This window comes from Biomphalaria glabrata, chromosome 1, assembly GCF_947242115.1.
Source record: "Biomphalaria glabrata chromosome 1, xgBioGlab47.1, whole genome shotgun sequence".
Lineage (NCBI taxonomy): Eukaryota > Metazoa > Mollusca > Gastropoda > Planorbidae > Biomphalaria > Biomphalaria glabrata.
In genome coordinates, this window is record NC_074711.1 from 48,126,483 (window position 1) to 48,145,199 (window position 18,717).

The window sequence follows — 18,717 nt, forward strand, 5'->3', positions numbered from 1 at the left end:
TTTCACTACATTGCAGTTGATGTTCTTTCTGTCTCCGGAACATCTTCGCTACATTGCAGTTGATGTACTTTCTGTCTCCGGAACATCTTCATTTTTTACTGTGATTAAACTTCTGGCAGGTGCAAGAAGCAAGCGGTACTTCAGATTAGGAAAGTAAGCATTCACAAATGTTCTTTCACAAATTATTATTTGATTTCCTTACCAGGTCATTTTCCTGATAGAGATTTAATACATTTAGCAACATGAAATATTATTTTTGTGACAGTTTGTTTGTCAATGTGGTTACATTCTATTGGATCGGATTATTTTCAGACAACTTGAGAAGTATGTTGCTTTTGGTCCTTGTAGTGAAGTTTTTCATGCCTGCAGCAGTGTTGGGTGTGGCTAAGAGATATCTACCCGGACCTATTCCGGCACACGTCATAGACCCGCCTGGTAACAAGAATTAAATAGAATAGTTAGGAATAGGGTGCAGCTTGTTGCTTTGACGCAGAACTCAGGGCGATAATCACGGCACTACTCCATATAGGGGGAAAACTCCGTAAAAAGAAACCGTTTAACCAAGCTACGACATTAATCCGAGAACTGCCATGTTGGTGCTTACTTTGCCAGGTTCCGGCCAAATTTTGATGCCCGTTGCCACCGGGGAGAGTCGTGGAGACAGTGTGGCATCTCTTGCAAGTGTGTGCAGCCTTGAGAGCTGCGGGATAGTTTGGTAGAGTAGTTTCTCGCCAAGGCTCTACGGGAGGATTAATCCTTCCAAATGGAGTTCATCTCAGATAAAAGAAACTCGTATTGAAGCTCGTAGTGAAGCTCGTATAAACATTAGTCTAAAATTAAATCTCTAGATCTAATTCTAGACGTCTAGAAGATTTGATTCAAATCATGTGAATGTAAATAGACTAACCAGCTTGAGCTCCTCCTACACAATCAATGTTAGATGTAGATCTATGTACAGAGATCTAAATCTAGTGTCTGAGTGTGCAACCAAGCTCTGACATGGCCTTTATATCTGATCCAAATCTATATTAAAATTAATGATAAGTGGACATGACATTTTGCTTCATTAAAATGGAACCTAGAGATCAGAAGCTACAAATTAATATATGTTACCTGTGCCTTAGTTATCACCTATTATCAAGCTTCTGTCAGATTTGAAGTACTTTATTTCTTGTTTTAAAAACAAGAATAATTCTGTAATTGCCATGGTGGCGACGCATTCCGCTGAAATATTCTGTAAGATATTCATCGACAAGTTATCCAAATCTTTGGTGCAACTCAAAGTACGAATACGTCGATTCGCTGATGACCAAATCTATACTAATCCAGAAAAAGAAAACTTTTTTTTTGGCTGTTGTGGGACAACTTAATTTTAATTTTAAGGCCAGCAAGAAAGCCATTTATTTGCTTTCAGAAAATCTTAAGAAATGCAATTTTAAAAAGTTGTTGAGAGAAAAATGCTAAAGCACACATGTACATAAAATTTCAGTTTAATATTCATGAAAGTTTTAAATCCATTGATCACATTTTGTATTTTTATATATTTTTCTCATTTCTTTTGATCAACTTATTTGTCAAATTTTTAACATTATTAGACTATATTTAGTGTGCTGTTATTTTTTCAAATATATTTATTTTACATATTGTTACGAATCTCACTATCCAGGCTCTCTGCAAACTGCACCATACACCACCAACCTAAAGAACTTGACAACTCATGGCTCCAGAGTAACGTAACACTTTAATAGTTGAATAAATAACAGCCAATACTGTACAATTGGCAACACGTACACTGTTCAAATATCTCTCCGATAACACCGTACCGCCGTATCAACTCTTGCACTGGCCTCTCCGTCTCGTTCCGGGCTTGCACTGGGTTCAACAGTTCAGGACTGACTTCACACATTAGGCTAGTTGTGTCGGACTCGATCACAGACCAAGATCAAGACGCCAGCCGTCTCAACTGTACTTGACAGTACTCCGCACTGAACCGTCGTAATGCTCCGTACAGAACCACACCGCTGAACTGTGCTGTAGTCGACCGGACTGTAGTGAACCGGGCTCTGAACCCCTGCCGTGAACCGTCTTGACTGCGACACCTCCGCTCTTATATAGGGTCCCTACTGGCCTTCTCGAACCGGACAGAACGCCACTCGACGTTTCTATGTGGTCAGATGACTACAACTCTCGTGACGCTCCTGAGCTCTGTTCACGACGTTGATCCTTCCCGGACCGCCGTCGATCCTTCCCGAACCGCCGTGTTGACACTCGTCTCGGCTGACCGTCGTAGCTCGTCACGGTTGACCGCTCGTCTAGCGCTGGCCTGGGGCGATTTGCGTCAGCTGACTACACTCACACCACTACCCCCATCTGTGCCACCACCAGGTTTATAACAATATGTTTTAAGATATTTTAAAAGAAAGAAAGAAATAGCATTTTAAAAATCAAATACAATAAAGATGTCAACCACAAAAGTGACACACAATTTCCTAAGTTTTTACTGTACCAACAAACCAGTTTTGATAAGTACATTAAAGATCATATTAAAGAAATTTTTTTTTTTGAGGTGAACCGCCCCTTAAATTTAGCTTTCCATGTTTCTATAGCTTTCTACTATTTTTTGTTTAATCCTTTCCAAATTATCGCTATATACATAAAACAAAAATTAAAATAAAATAATTTATAGATATAAAATTTTATTTTTTAAAATATTCAATAAGCACAGCTTTTGATATACAGGTTGCTTTGTGTAAACCATAATATTTTTATGGCTTTCTGAAGTCCAATAAGCTTTTGTAATGACAATTTCGTAGACTTGCAAAAAATCCACTGTAGTAGAGTCGACAACTTACTACATTATTGTCGAAGTTACTTTCGGCAACAAGCATATCAGGATTAATTTCAATCTGTGAAAAAAAAATTACTGTTACATAAAATTAAAAAATCTTTTAATCACTACACGTCAAATAAAATACAATCACAAGATATTCTTAAGGAACCAGAAGAGCTACAATGTAATGATAAAAAGCCCAAGTACCTCGGTGTTATTATTCAGCATGCACACGACTCAGCATTTGAGTGCGAGAGCCGATGAGGGATGCATGAATGAAGTGTTCAATATGCATCGCAAATGTCTTGCGTGCTTGAAGACTTAAGAATCTAGAATGCGAATGCAACTCCGTTGAAATCTAACGACAGGCGAAGTGTGGAGGAGAGCTGCACTGCTTCATGCGTGGGGTAGAATTATTCGTTTATTTCCAAGGCTTTGGGCTTGACAAGTGACTAAGCAAAAATTAGCAAACACCGCTATACAATGCAGCAATGCAGAAAGAGTGATATTAGCGGAGTGGATCTGCGCAAGGATTCTAATCACTAGAGGCCAACGAAAGGAAGAGCAACAACATATTGTTTTCACTTGGCTTTGGAGGGGGATTAGAGCAGACCAAAGAATGCGTTTTGGCAATTGAAGTGTAAAATGGTTCACTTTGCCTAGTTCAATTCCGTGTCGGTTATCGCCCAATTTGGTATTTACTTCCAGGTTTTTTTGGTGTCGCCCATGAATCTAAAAGGAAAATGTGTGTTTCTCGATCGAAGTCTACGTTTATATTTTTTTTAATTTTAAAGAAAAATTAAGACTTACTAGAAATTCGTATTCACCTGGCTTGATATCTGTAATATCTATCCATTGGCAGTCAATGTCGAACAGATAATTATCTGAACAATTCACGGATAAACCTAAAAGAAAAAAATACTTTTTTCAACCTATCCTATTATGTAAAAGAATTTATATAGTCAAAAAGATTGATAGGTTGGCGTAATTCTATTTACTTTATAAAGATCTTATATTAGATCTTAGAAGCGCCAGTTATGTCTATTTTTTTTTTTTTCTTACTGTAAATGCCCATTTGCATAATTTTCTAGTGCTTTCTAAGTTAAACCTCAAGCATGTTTAGTACATTTCTTTCTTGTTTATAAAGTAGCCTTTTAAAGAAATTTTAATCAAAGCGGTGATCAGTCATAACTGTGGTGTACATTTCTTCATTAACAAACAAGTAAAAGAGAGTGTTTCAAGCGCGGTTGCCTGAATGAGGATTAAAACATTTCTAAAACCTAAAAATTCCTGCCAGTGAATAAAAATTTAAGAATTTGGGAATTACATAAGCATATTTAACTTTGGTTTGAAATTCCTGCAGAAAAGAGTGAAAACTATTAATCAGATATAAGTATCTACTGATTGCATTTGATAGCGGAGTGACTTCTATCTCTGTGGCATAGGCGTCTCGATTCTGAGAGATTTTCTCCACTTTTCCCATGTCTTTTCCATCTGCTTGGCATTGGTTTCCAAATCGATGCGCCATGTATTCATGTGCCGTTTCCTTTTTTCTCTTTTTTGTGGGTTCCAGTTTGGTTATGTTGATTGCAAGCGAAAGGTGTGACCTATCCACCTCAAGGGTATCTTCTTCAATGCTGCTTTGCAACGGCGTCTCAACGCTTTACCTGGAATGGACGTGTTCTTTCTCTTGACTCGATGATTTCTAGGTGAAAAAACACTATCTGCACAATCGCCAACAACAAGGTTTCTCGTGTTGGCTAATTTTCGTTCATTTCACCTAGCTTTCCCAAGATGTCCTTATTATGATGTTTTAGTTGTTTCTTGATTTGCTCCTTCGAATGTAGTCCATGCGCTTCCCATGCCTCAATAGCATCCTGCTCATCCTAGGTAGGAGTACAAAAATAGCTCAACCGTTAATTTTTTTCTGCCCTTCTTGAATCGCTAATTCCTTTTTCATCTCAGCTGCCACGCACCTTTTTCCTTGTTCCATGTTAGTCGTCCTAATGCAACAAGGAATATATTTACGTTCACAGCTTTATTGCTCATACCCACTGAAGTTTCTATATGTAATGTATTTATGTTGTATTATGAGAGACAAAATTACAACCATTGTTTGTCTAATACATATGCCTAACGGCTGTCTGTGAACGGATTTTGCGAATTGGGGGGAGGGTAGCTATGGCATGTGACCATTCCTTGCGGTGGTAATTTGCATAAGGGCGAAATGACACTGTCCAGAATAATGTTTTATTGGATGGTGTAGAATCTCCATACAAGATCCTCTGGAAAACTATTTAATGTATCAAGGCTGCGGGCAAAAACCAAGGTTAGGAAGGTGGCAAGATAAGATAACCAATGAGGAAGTGCTATATAGAATAGGATGCCAGGACATCCGCTCTGTTATCAGCAGCAGACGCCTTGGCTGGCTTGGCCACGTTCGTAGAATGCCAGTAGGTCGACTTCCACAGGACATCCTGTATGGCGATCTAATAGAAGGCAGGAGAGCCGCTGGTCGCCCACTTTTACGTTATACGGATGTATAAGCTCTTCAAAATCGACACTGGCAACTGGGAAGAGGTGGCACTGGACAGATCCACATGGAGAGAGAGCATAAAGGAAGGGTCACAGATTGCAGATGTCATACACAACAGAAGCAGAAAGAAGGGTGAAAATGCAACGGCGCCTGGTGATTATATATGCCCAACCTGCGATCGCAGCTGTGTATCAAGGATTGGCCTCTTTAGTCACACGAGACGTAAAATGCCACAGAGATGGTAGAGTCTTGAGGTTAAGTTTGCTTAGTGCGTTGTTGTCGTTTCCAGGGCAGTTTGAGCCTTATTTTCGTAGCATTTAATTCACTTTCTCTTCTAAAAATCTGGTCCCTGGTGCTGCGATTCATTTGTGTTTAGTATATGTATGAAACAGTAAAGTGTGAAAAGCTAATTGCGCTTCAGCCAAATGCGAGTGTTTTGGTTACAAAAATTATATTATATATTAAGCCGGGGTAAAAGGAGAATACCTGGCGCCATAAAACCGGGAGCTTCAGGCAGATGAAGCTCGTCAGCCTAGTAAGGAAATTCACCTAGGAGAGTGGTACTGACTTCAAACTCACGCTGTCTTGCGGTACTGAAGCTTCAGAGACAACCGGGAGAGGGCAATAGCAACTATGACATTCGGTCTGGCAGATTCTGCAACTGAGACAACAGTTACGGGTCCAACGGGCGCCATGGATTGTCTCTGACGGTATAAATTGTTGTTGACTGTTTGCCAATTTTAGGTCACAATAGAATAGTGTATTGTCTCTCATATCACATGACATATGCAGATTCAGAAGTGCCTTAATGCCTCTATTTGGACACATTGAAGAAACACAGTGTAGAATATATATTCCTTGAGCCTCTTTCAAACTCAGTTCAATAAAAGATCCAATTAACAAACAGTAAGATATTAATTGCTTGAGGAGTTAGAATGAATTAGAAAAGCATATATTTTTGTATTCCTTATGGATAATGTAAGTATCATGGCTTTTTGGGGCTAAATATTTAAGCCATCCCCTGTATATGGACTAGAATTTATTAATAATTCTTACCATATGAATTTAGAACCTTAGCCATTATAAATTTATCTCTGATGAATTACGCTCACCATGACCCCATACGTATTATTATTGATTAATTCCTTGGCAGTGAATTATCTTTATATTGTATCATGTCATATTACCGATTATGTATGTACTGTCATTTCCTCGTATTGTAAGGAATCCCTGTATTATTTATGTATTCTATTTTATCGGCCATGTTGGCCAGAATATACTACTTCTGTAAAATCATGTTTATTTACTTATACTCCATGTTTACTTATGTGAAAACATTTATGTAAGCAATATATGTATTTGATAATCACCGTGGCTGGTGAACATTACTTGTATTACCTTATTAATTATCATTACTTGTTATTTCCCTTTATGGCAATTTATCCCCCTTGGCGGGATACAATATTTGTTAGCTCCCTTATGACACTGACTTATAGTTTCTACACATCATTCAGAAAGGCATCTATTACCCAGTGTGTCATTATGGCTAACCGACGTATCCATCATGTCGTTGCAGCTTTTGTCTTAAGGTAATCTGCACTTGGTGACTTCACCGCTGATACCAGGTCTGCTGATACCAGGTCTGCTGATGCCAGGTTTTCTGATACCGGATCTGCTAATACCAGCCCTGCTCTTACATCACTTGCGTCCAAACAACAATGCTCACCAAAGACCCGTCACTGGCTTCACTGACAGTAGCCGCAGCTGATCCCTGCCCCTACAAACAGCTGGACCTCCCAAGGCCTGGACCCACTCCGCAAATCCACCCGCAGACAAGCATCATCACTAACCACACCACTCCTCAAGGCAGCACCGGACACAGATAAGCTAAGGAAAAAAGCCTAATGACATTCAAACCACTTGGCTCTCAAATCTAATGTAAATACACTAGATATCCCAGTCCATTCATTATCATTATACTTTATCATTTCTTTGTACAATAAACCTTGTATGTATTTCTATACATATATAGCATTGTTGCCAGCATTTTTAAAGCTGTGCCTGTATTAAAATTCGTGCAAATGTGGGTTCTCAAACTATAAAGCCCCCTAGACACATTAAAACGGCCAACTATTAAATTAAACCACCTTGTCACACAGTCTAACAATTTTTTTCACACACACACACACTGAAAGGATCTTATAACCTGGTCAGCCCTCTGGTTCGACAGTTATATTTTTAAATAAAATTATGTTAAAATTAAATTTGACTTAAGTCTTTTCATTTTGAACACGTGGGAATTTCCGTATGTATTAAGTTATATATAAGAGGCGTTCAGGAAGAGTTTGCGAATCGTCTTATGTAAAAATCATTTGCTTAGTAGAATTAATTTCGGACAATACAAATATGTACTTCTACAATATACTACCTTGGCGCACCATATCAACACCTTTAAATAAAAAATACTTAAATATCAATACTATAACTGCCAAAAGCAGCTGTTGTTTTTTAGAGCTAAAAGGTGGTTGACGTAATAGAGGTGCCCCACGGAAATGCTTTAAATGCTTTAAAGACAAGTTTAGGCATCAACTTGCCGATTGCATGCGGCTTCAGAACGAGACAACTGAAGGTCACTCACAAAGCCCGGGGGATACACATTTGAGACCAAATGAAAATCCGCTGCCGAGGACAGACGTAGGCGGCGAAAAGAACATCTTAATCGACCACCGTAGGACAATGGTTATGCTTGCCCTGGATGTGACAAAACATGTAGGTTAGAGCTGGGGCTCAAAGACAAGCTTTGTTATTATTATTTAGTATTTTAGTTTTTTATATATTTCGTACAAAGTCAATATCAACTCACACTGGTACAAATTTTGTATACTCTATTTCTTCCAATTCTCGGATCAAGTTCAAACAGTTATTTATTATTCCTTACGATAAAAAAAAAAAGACCACTTATTTGATCAAATAGCCGTAATTAATTAATTGTGTTTTTTATTTAAAGGTGTTGATATGGTGCGCCAAGGTGCACGCGTTCAATATAATAAAGTATCATTCTCCGCCATGGTTGTTGTTTGTTTATTGCTGACTGTGAACCTAGATCATAATTAACATGGTGGCAAAGGTAATCATTAATCAGTATATAAAGGTTTATTGTTTGCAATAATAAATAGGCAACAATTCAAGGCAGCTAGAAATTTCCTTCCTGTACGCGAGCCGCTTGAGGTAGAAGGAAACATGGCCGCTAGTTGGCAAAAGTTTCACCGGAGCTGGCGAGTTAGCCACTAAATTGTCGGAAGAATCAGAGGAGGTCAGAGTGGCCACCTTTCTAACAATTATAGGGACAAAAACGATGGACATATATGAAGGTCTTGAAATTGAGAAGGGAAAAGAAAGAAAGATGGAAGAAATAGTGAACAAATTTGAAAGTTTTTGCATGGAAAAACGAATGAAACTTATGAGCGCTATGTTTTCAATACTCGTGAACAGCAAGAAGGCGAGGACATTGAAAAGTACATAACAAATATGAGAAGACTAGCAAAAACGTGTTGTTTTGAACGCTTGGAAGCTTGATTAGAGACAGAGTAGTTCTTGGTAATAGACATGAATGCCACAAAATGAAATTGTTAGTAGATAGTGTGCAGAGATATTTGCAGAGCATACGAGACCGCCAACAAACAGTTGAGACAAATACAAGCCAACCCTCCAATCATCAACACCCTCAAGAACAAACATTTCTAGCTTGCAAGGGGAGACATCATTTTGCTGTGATATGCAAAAAGAAAATTCAGCAGGTATCAGATGATATGTCTAACGATGAAAGACAGCTGCAGTCGGACACAAGAGATGATGTCATGATGGTAAAAAATGAATGGGTGATGTCTTTGGAGAACCACAAAACGAAAAGGATGACAGCAGTTATGACAGTAAATGGTCACCGTGTAAGGTTTCAAATGGATAGTGGAGCTGATGTAAATACCATCCAGGAAAAATACGTAAATAAGAATCAGATAGAAAAGGCAACGCAAAGATTACTAATGTGGAATAAGACTGAAATGAGACCCATAGGGAAAGCCACTCTAACGACGAGAAATGAGAAAACTAATGATACATTTGAGGTGGAATATATAGCTGTACCAAATAATCTAGCATGCCTTCTAGGTCATGAAACTTTAACAAGAATGAAGTTAATCAATGTCAATAAGGATAGGTTCATAGCATCAGTAGTGAATAACCAAGAAGAAGACTGTAATCCAAAGTTTACTGGTGATTTGGGTGATTTAGGAGAAGTGTCTTTAAAGATTGATAGCAGCATTAAGCCCAAGGTTCTGCCGTGTAGAAAGATCCCTATTGCTTTACAAGAAAGAGTGAAGGAGGAGTTAAAGACCCTAGTGTAGAGAGGAATCATAGAACCAGTGATAGAGCCTACAGAGTGGATGAGTCAGATGGCAATTGTGGAAAAATTAGGATTTGCATAGATCCACAAGCCCTGAATAAAGTTTTACTAAGGGAATTCTATAATCTTGTTACTTTAGATGACATATTGGCAGATTTGAACGATGCCAAAATATTCAGCAAATTGGATGTGCAAGAAGCTTTCTGGCATGTCAGACTAGACACAGCGTCATCTAATTTGACAGCAATGATAACCCCTTTTGGTAGATACAAATGGAAACGATTACCATTTGGTCTGAAAGTGAGTTCAGAAATTTTTCAGAGAAGATTAAATCTAGCACTAGAAGGACTGAAAGGCTGTTTCAATTACGTTGATGATATTATAGTGGTAGGAAGAGGAAGAACGAAAGAAGAGGCACTCGGAAATCATGATATTAACCTAAGAGAGCTGAACCACGAACAGTCTGTTTTTAGAATAGATGAGATTAATTTTTTGGGTCATATTATTACAGAAGCAGGAATAAAACCAGACCCGAACAAAGTATCTGCGATTTTGAGTTTGAATGCTCCAAAAGATATTTCATCAGTCCGAAGATTCTGTGGCATGGTTCAATATCTTGCAAGATTTGTTCCAGACGTCGACAGATTTACAACCCATAACAGAGTTGATCAGAAAGAACACATTTCTTTGGTCTGATCAATGCACACGAGCTTTCAACAAGATAAAACAGAAAATATCGACATGGCACATTGATATATTTTGACCCTAACAAAGAGCTTACATTACAAGCAGATAGTAGCCAAAATGGGTAGGGAGCAGCGTTATTACAAGATGGCATATGCTTCTAGATCATTAACTGATACTCAGAAACGATGGGCACAGATTGAAAAAGAATTGTTAGCAGTGGTTGTTGGTTTGGAACGTTTTGACCAGTATACGTATGGCAGGACAGTTATAGTTCAGAATGACCATAAACCACTGGAAAACATCCTTCAAAAACCACTCAGTTCTGCTCAGAGAAGGCTACAAAGTCTAATGATGCCTTTTATCGTTACGATATCCAGTTTCAGTATGTCAAAGGCAAAAATTTGTTCATAGCTGATACTTTGAGAAGAGACCCATCAGAGAAAAAGAGTGATATCCCTTGTGTAGAGAAAATGGGGAATAAAAAATGGCAATATAGTTATAATACAAACAAGGTTACAAAGACAGTTTGTGTGGAAAACACAAACTCAAAATAGGCCCCTGAAGTGGTCCACCCAGGCAGGTAAAAAGGCAGGTTTCAATATTTTCAGAAAGAACATCAGAATGAAATTCTATCAAAGACAAATGACAGAAGTATGGATAAAGAAGGTTGACGGATCTTGTGTCAGCGGTCAACAAACCAAAGGATAGGTAAAAGTAAATGTGAAGTTAGATGTGAACCTGGCCTAACTAATGTCTTATAATGAATATATAATTGCTCTAAATGTTTTATAAAGGGACAATCTCCTATTCCTCAAGTAAAAAATAACATTTCGTAAAAAAAAAAAAAAAAAAAAATTCCTTTAGTTCATTTAGTGTTCTATATTATTGTAATGCCATTGCAGTTCACGCGATAGTATGAAAAACTACTTATTAATTATTGTTTTAAATTATGTCCAACTTAAAAAAGTAAACAATTTTGTGTGTAAATGTAGTAATTAGTATAACAGAACTTAGCAATAAAAATGTAAAAAAAAAAAAAAAAAATTTCACAAAAAATCTAAAACCGTGTTAAAATATGGTCAATAGTCATCTTCCCTACTAGGGAGCCTCCGGTGTTTTTTATTTACTATTAATAGTGAATAGTTGTAAAATTTTTAGGAAAAAACTGCTTTCATAAGTGATTTAAAAATTAGATTTTTCGCATTCAGAAAAGAAAAAAGTAGCCGTTGAATCAGAACTTTGAATGGTCTAAAATATTATGATGTCGGATTTTCACTAACTTTTTCTAGTTTACGAGATCTAAACGGAACGGAAGGACAGACATTCCATATAGAACTAATAGCGTCTTTTCCCTTTTCGGGGGCCATCAAAAAGTATCAAAAACATTATTTATTAATCAATTATAAAGAATTTTTTAATAGGTTTGTCTAATATTGTCTTAATTTGCATTTTCAACAAAAACGTTCCCTTCTACAAAAATGTATTGACCTACAAAAAATATTTATCTTAATTCCCTATAAAAATTAAAAATCAAGGAGTATTAAGAGCAAATTATAAATGTAAAAACAACAACGCATATATTACTAACGCACTAACTAAACGCACTAAAAGTAGAAAGTATAAATTTTGCCATTTAATCATTTTCAATCAAAATGCATAAATGAATTTAATAAGTAACCTATTCGATAATCAATGGGCTTTGTTGCTGAACATAGGACATAGATCTAATAATACTTAATCTACTAGACTAGAGATGTATCTATAGATCTATATATAATCTAGTTAATCTAGATCTATACAATATTCATTATAATACTTCTACTTATTTAATAAGTTAGTATTTAGGCTTAGATCTATTATAGTTTATTAATAGTTAATTATTTATTAATTATTAATTCAATGCCTAGACCTAATAATAAAATTGCTAATGATGTCTAATGACTGATTTTTTAAATATTTTTTTTATAGTAATAGCCAACAGACCTACTAGATCTAGGTCTAGAATCTACTTAAATCGAGTCTAAGACTCTAGATGATTGAGACTTTCACGTATAGATGTTGTTAATAATACAGCATGTTGGCTGAAAGTAAGCTGTATACAAAGTATATAAATATAAAATGCTTTTTTTTTTTGTAAAAAGAAAATAGGTGTCGGTACTCAGTGATAGATTGCCTAACTTTCAACTACTAATAAATTAACAATTAACGTTGAAATACAAGAAAAGTAATAATTTTTCCGACATTGAAAAAAAGGTGCCGGTACCCAGGATCTCGAGCATTGGATAATTTATTTTTTAAATACAAAGTTTTATGGAAGAGGCAATATATTAGTTGTTTGAAGTTTGTAACTTCTTAAATTCAAGCTAAAAATATCGAAACCTACATTGTTACACTCATTTCTAAACAATTAAAAGAGATGGATTGACACATAGTGTACCTTGTGTATATTTGCAAAAACACGAACTGTCTTTGTAATCTTATCAGTTAGACTTTCAAAACTATTAAAAAAAAAAAAACAACATAGTTATTATTTTTACTGTATAATTCTATTTATTATTCCTTTTTAGAATAAGGATATAAACAAAAATTTGCCATAAGACTTTGTCTAACAGAAAAAAAATGAAACTTACGTCTATTTATACAGTTATTTTTAGTTACCTAGTAATATAAACTATATTGAACTAACACATACATTCATCATAATGCAGGCATGCGATTTTTCGTTTATGAACATAGCATTATTTAGGACCAATATTTTAAAAAGGCTGCTTGGAGAAATCAGGCATATCCATTAAGATTACACGACCCCTTTACTCAAGAAAAATTTAAGAAACTAGAACATACACAAAATAAACAGTGACATTCATAACGACATAATATTCAAAATTGATTAGAGTAACACCTTTTTAACTAATCATTTAAATTTTAAAATGACTGCAATTTTTTCCACAATTATTTTGTGTATGAAATTGTGTATCGGAAAATGCGGGTACTTGAAATAAGCTAGTCCTAAAAAAACAACAGCTCAGATCTTGGGTAAAATACTCATCAAATAAAGTACTGTAAATGTGTAGTTTCACTCGCTAGCTTCAGGTCTTTTCTTTTTGTAGCCTCTATCGGGTTATATCCCAACTACCCTTTTTTTTTGTGCAGAATTTTTTTCTCTATCAGGCACACTTAAAATTATAGCATAATAATGTCAGTTTAATTTAAAAAGGAAAAAAGGCACTTCCGGCCCAATTTGTGATTCAACTTTTTAATGAAAGAAACGAAACGGACTAGTCCGATATTGCCCATTAGTGGTAATTAATTAAGTTCCTTTTACATAGAAAAGGGTGTATTGAGATATATGCAATGATTTTTGCTGTTCTTTTACTTAGGTATTTTTTGTTAATTTAGTATTTTAAAAAAATATTTTGTTGGTTTTGAATCTTCTATACTCTGAATAGATTTATAAATGGTTTCAATTAGGACTTATTTACACGGAGGGTGGGGAGGAAATTGGAGAGGCTAAAAATTTGTCCTAATTTTTTATAAGAGAAGTAATCACTCTTACAGATGTAATAAAAAGTAATTAGCTTTTATAAATGAGGAATCGTCTTTAAAAAGTAAAAATTTTATATGCTATGATTTATATTATGGAGAACCATTATTGCGTGAAGGCACCCTATATATAAACAGATGGTAGAACTAGAGCTAAGTGATACAGATAATAGAGTACACAGATGTCTATCTAACAAGTTAATTTATTTTCCCTGATGCTTACAACCCACCTTTATATGTTAATAATAGATTTACCTTGTTCAGCGTAACCCTTACAGTTAAACTGTGGATGAACACCTTGATCACAGGCTGAATCTTCTAAGCAAAAGCTTGCTTTACTTCCCTGTGCCAAACGAGTTCCGTTACGGTCAATGATATCATAATGGGCAAATATCTCCATGCTGTGGTAATGCCTGCCCAAAAAAAAGTATTAAATAAAATTTAAGAAAAGATATTTTTTGTACAATTCCTCTTAACACCTTGCGAATTAACCATACGATCAAAAAACAAAAACTTTGATGGACAGACATCTCGAAAACAACTCTAAAGACTAAGAGATTTTACAGTTTTGGTAAAAGAATTACTGTAGAATAATTGTGTTTATACATATAAGAATCTAGTGTTTAAGAGGGAAGACATATTAGGAACTCCATTTATTACGTAAACACAAGCGGTGCTACAATGACGCGCTAGTGACCAAATGTTCATAGAATACCAATATGTTACAATTACAATTACACTAGGTTGTCGCCCGTTGATATGCGGTAACACTGAGCAGAAGCCTGAATCGAATATTAGTGAACCCAGAGAATCAGTGGTAACAACGGAGACTCTTGTGCAGGGCCGCAGTGGGCCCCGCACTTTCATAGGCCCCGCGCGAATTCTAAGTGTAAATTATTAAATTAAACCATTTTAACTTATTATTAAAGGGTTCCTGGAACTCTCTTGAAACTGCAAGATATACGAAAAGTCATGAAAATCTCATGAAATTATTAAAATCTTTTTAAAACTGATGCAAATCTCCTTAAAAACAAACAAAATTGTTTCGGTGTACCCTTCAATACGGAAAACACCAATCTATTCGCGATTTTAAAAAAAAATGGCATTGTCAGCTTTCATTTAATAAGAATGTAATAATAAGACGAATTTTAACCAAAACAAGAAGTTCAATTAATTTACTTAAATAGTCACTGGCATATAAATATAGATCTAAATCTATCTCAACCTCTTAAAAAATAAACAAAAGCGATATTTTGCCAGTTGATAGTAAATCTAAAAGGCAGATCTGAATGTTTATCGGCTTTTTGTAGGAAACTTCTATCTACTATAGATGGCTCGTAAAGTTAATTTGACAGTGATTTTATACTTAGTATGAATAAAATGCAAAGACGAATTTATTTTCTAATACAAAATCTTCATTTTTACTTATTATCCTTATCCCTACCCTGACTAGGCTTCGCGCAATCCGTTTCGCATAGGGCCCCGCAATCTGTAGGACGGCCCTGTGTATTGAGAAACTGGTGTAATTTAAATTAAAATTATAGTTTAGGATGGCGCTGCTAGGTCTAGTGGGCTCTAGCAACGAACCATAGTCCAGTGCACATTTAAGGTTTCGAAAACAAACATACAGAAGACAATTATAAAAGGGCGAAATAATTTAGTTTATACAGAGACTAGTATTACACATTGGCTACGACCGTTGATTTGTTCCCAGACAATGTGTTGTGTATTATGTTGGGAACGTCTCCTTTCTACAAAGCCTAATAAACATACTCTGTATGTCTGTACACGTTATTTCTCTGACACCCAATCTCGAATCAAGCTAAACATTTGCACAATTATTTCTTTTACCAGACAACAAAATCAATACAAAATTTAACCAATTAGTTAATTAACTTTTGGTAATAAATTATTTTGTTTGGTATATTAAACAAGGGAAAGAAATAATACTTGACTGAAGTCACTAGCGGATTCAGAACTTTTGAGGGGGGGGGGGCAATTTTTTTTTCCGAACCTTAACCGTAATGCCCAGTAAACCCTAATTCTATGTATATATATATATATATATATATATATATATATATATATATATATATATATAACAGAGAATAAGAAAAAGTGGTCATATTACAACCACTGGCGGATCCAGGAGGGGGGGCGGTAGGGGCGATCGCCTCTCCCCCCACTCGGCCGACCCCCCCCCCCGCGGTTTTGGACGAATTTTAGTATAGAATTCACACAATTTGTATATGAATTAATTACTTATGTTAATAATATATACTAATTATTTATATTTCAACGTATTTTTAGATTATTTGTCCCCCCCCTCTAGTATGTTGGCCGATTTGGTGGGGTCGAGAGGGGACGATGGCATCAATCCGCCTTCCCCAATAAACTTTCGAGTGGGGAAGCGGTCCAATTATTTTGTACAAATCACAGGTTGCTAACAGCATCAATTAAATATCTATATGATTAAAACGTGTTATTGGTGTTATGTCGTTCCCCTATTGGGTGTGTGGGGGGGGGGGGGCGATTACCTCTACTGCCACTCTCACCTAAACCCTTTAAAGGGGGGGGGGGCGGTCCTACTTTTATGGAAAATCATAGTTTGTGAACAAAATTAGTTGAATTAAAATATGATTTTTATATCATGTCGCTACCCTTCTGGTATTTTTGTCAATTCGGTGGGGTAAGGGTGGGGGGGGGGGCGATTGCATCTACTGTCCTCCCCACTCTAGCCCTCTGATTGGGGGGAGTCGGTCCTATCTTTAAGGGGAAATCATATTTTGTGAACATAATTAGTTGAATATTATAATATAAGCTACGTATAGATATGTGAACCCATTTGTATATTATTTCGCACACACACTTTAATCTCAAATTTTATCATTAATAAATATAAAATGAAAAAGGGTTGTACCAGGTGGGAGGGGCGATACATGCAGTCGCCTCCTGCCCATATGACTAACTTATACTTTTTCTTTTTGAATTATAGTTAAGAAATTACCAAACTAAAAGAAATATCTGTCACTAATATAATTTATATATGCTATAAATTAAATTCTTATATCGAGTCGCCCCACCCCTATTCTTTAATGCCAAATGCAATCATTAGCAGAAATTATAAAAAAAAAATCGAGGACTAATTGTTTTTACTCTACCGCCCTCCCCTTTCCAGATGAAAACATGATGTTTTAAAACAGAATAGTAAAATATGGCGACAGAGTTTATGTAATTTCACATAAATTTATAATAATTTTTAAAGAAAGAATTTGCTTTGGAAAATTTAGAATTCATACGAAATTTTTCAGTATAAGAGTAATGATTGAGATGAGTTCTTAACCCAAATATTCTTTTCCTAGTCGCCTTTTTCCAACCATTGCTCAATCTGCTATTTTTCTAGTTAAATAAATTTGGGACTATAGCTCATAATTTATGCTTCAATCCCATAAAATGCTAACAAATTTAGAATAGAATCTAATTGGTCTCCTCTCACTTCCGAAATTTTTTGTTAAAGCTTTGAATTATAGTTCTGTAACAAAAGAAAGTTACAGACATGCCTATTGAACAAAATGTATCATTTACAAATGAGCTTTTAAAAAAAAATATAATTATCTATTTTTTTATTTTCGGCGGCGATCTCCAAAGCCTTAATCTAAATATGTGGGGGTATTGTAACATAATAGTATTATATGTACATTTGCACACTAGCGCGTCAGTGCAACAACGCTTGTGTTTACGTAATAAATGGAGTTCCTAATATGTCTTCCCTCTTAAACACTAGTTTGATATTTGTGTAACACTAATATTCTACATGGTGTCAGAGTAAAACTTAAAAAGCTGTCCAGACAAAGGTTTTTATTAATCTAATAATGGCTTCTTTTTATTTTGAGCAATCAATCTTGAATTGGAATGCTATAGATCTGTATCAAGAGTTTCTAAGGTTTCAACAGCAGGTGAGCTTTTGTTTCAAAGGACCGTTAGCTGGTGCCGATAGTAAACAAAAAGCCGGATGGCTGGGAATGTGGATAGGTCAACAGGGCCGAGAAGTTTACAAAACTCTAAATATTACTGACAGTGAAGAGGGAGATCCGCAATTGCTATTAAAGAAAATAGAAGACTACATAAGGCCAAAACATGCAATTTCTGCAAGAAGAAAAACCACTGGTTTCAAATGTGCAGAAAAAGACGAAACGTTAATCTGATAGAAGATGACAGCCACAGTGATGAAAATGTTGTACCTGCTAGTACTGCAAGTAGCCAGTATAAAAAGGGTAATATTGAGAACATCAATGTCGTTGAAGACAAGTGGACTGTAAAACTAGTCGTACACGGCAAGACATTAATTTTTCGTATCGACACTGGTGCAAGATGTAACATTCTTGTCAAGTCAGAGTTTGAAAAGCTCAAAGACAAAGTAAAACTTGCTTATTCAGGAAAGTCGCTCAAGTCTTACTCTAATCATGTTATTAAGACTTTAGGAGCAGTGGTGCTACCTTTGAAAAATAATATTCAAGAGGTGAAAGCAAGATTTGAGGTAGTAGACATAAGCCAAGAGAACATTTTGAGTGGTGACACAGCAGAATGTTTAGGACTACTACAACGGATTGACAGCATAGAATCCAAGGCAGAAGACGAGTTACAAAGAGAGTTTCCTGAAATGCTGAAAACACCTGGAACACTGCCAGGAGAATACAAGATTCAGTTACAGGAAAATGCTAA

The 18,717-nt window shown here is 35.8% G+C and overlaps 1 protein-coding gene across 2 annotated transcripts in view; it reads right to left on the bottom strand.

The window, feature by feature from the left end:
- Positions 1-2,679: 2,679 nt before the first annotated feature.
- Positions 2,680-18,717, bottom strand: part of LOC106071380 (lysyl oxidase homolog 2-like) — a 242,452-nt gene continuing 226,414 nt past the window's right edge. Inside the window, exons 7-9 of one of the 2 annotated variants that reach the window (XM_056040734.1) lie at positions 14,251-14,408; positions 3,658-3,735; positions 2,680-2,906 (exon numbers count right to left, since the gene is read on the bottom strand). In XM_056040734.1, coding sequence (XP_055896709.1) covers positions 2,902-2,906; positions 3,658-3,735; positions 14,251-14,408 — 241 coding nt within the window. In that variant the 3' untranslated portion in view covers positions 2,680-2,901. Of the gene's footprint in view, positions 2,907-3,640; positions 3,736-14,250; positions 14,409-18,717 lie in introns of both variants that reach the window. The other variant, XM_056040726.1, reaches the window with a different exon arrangement.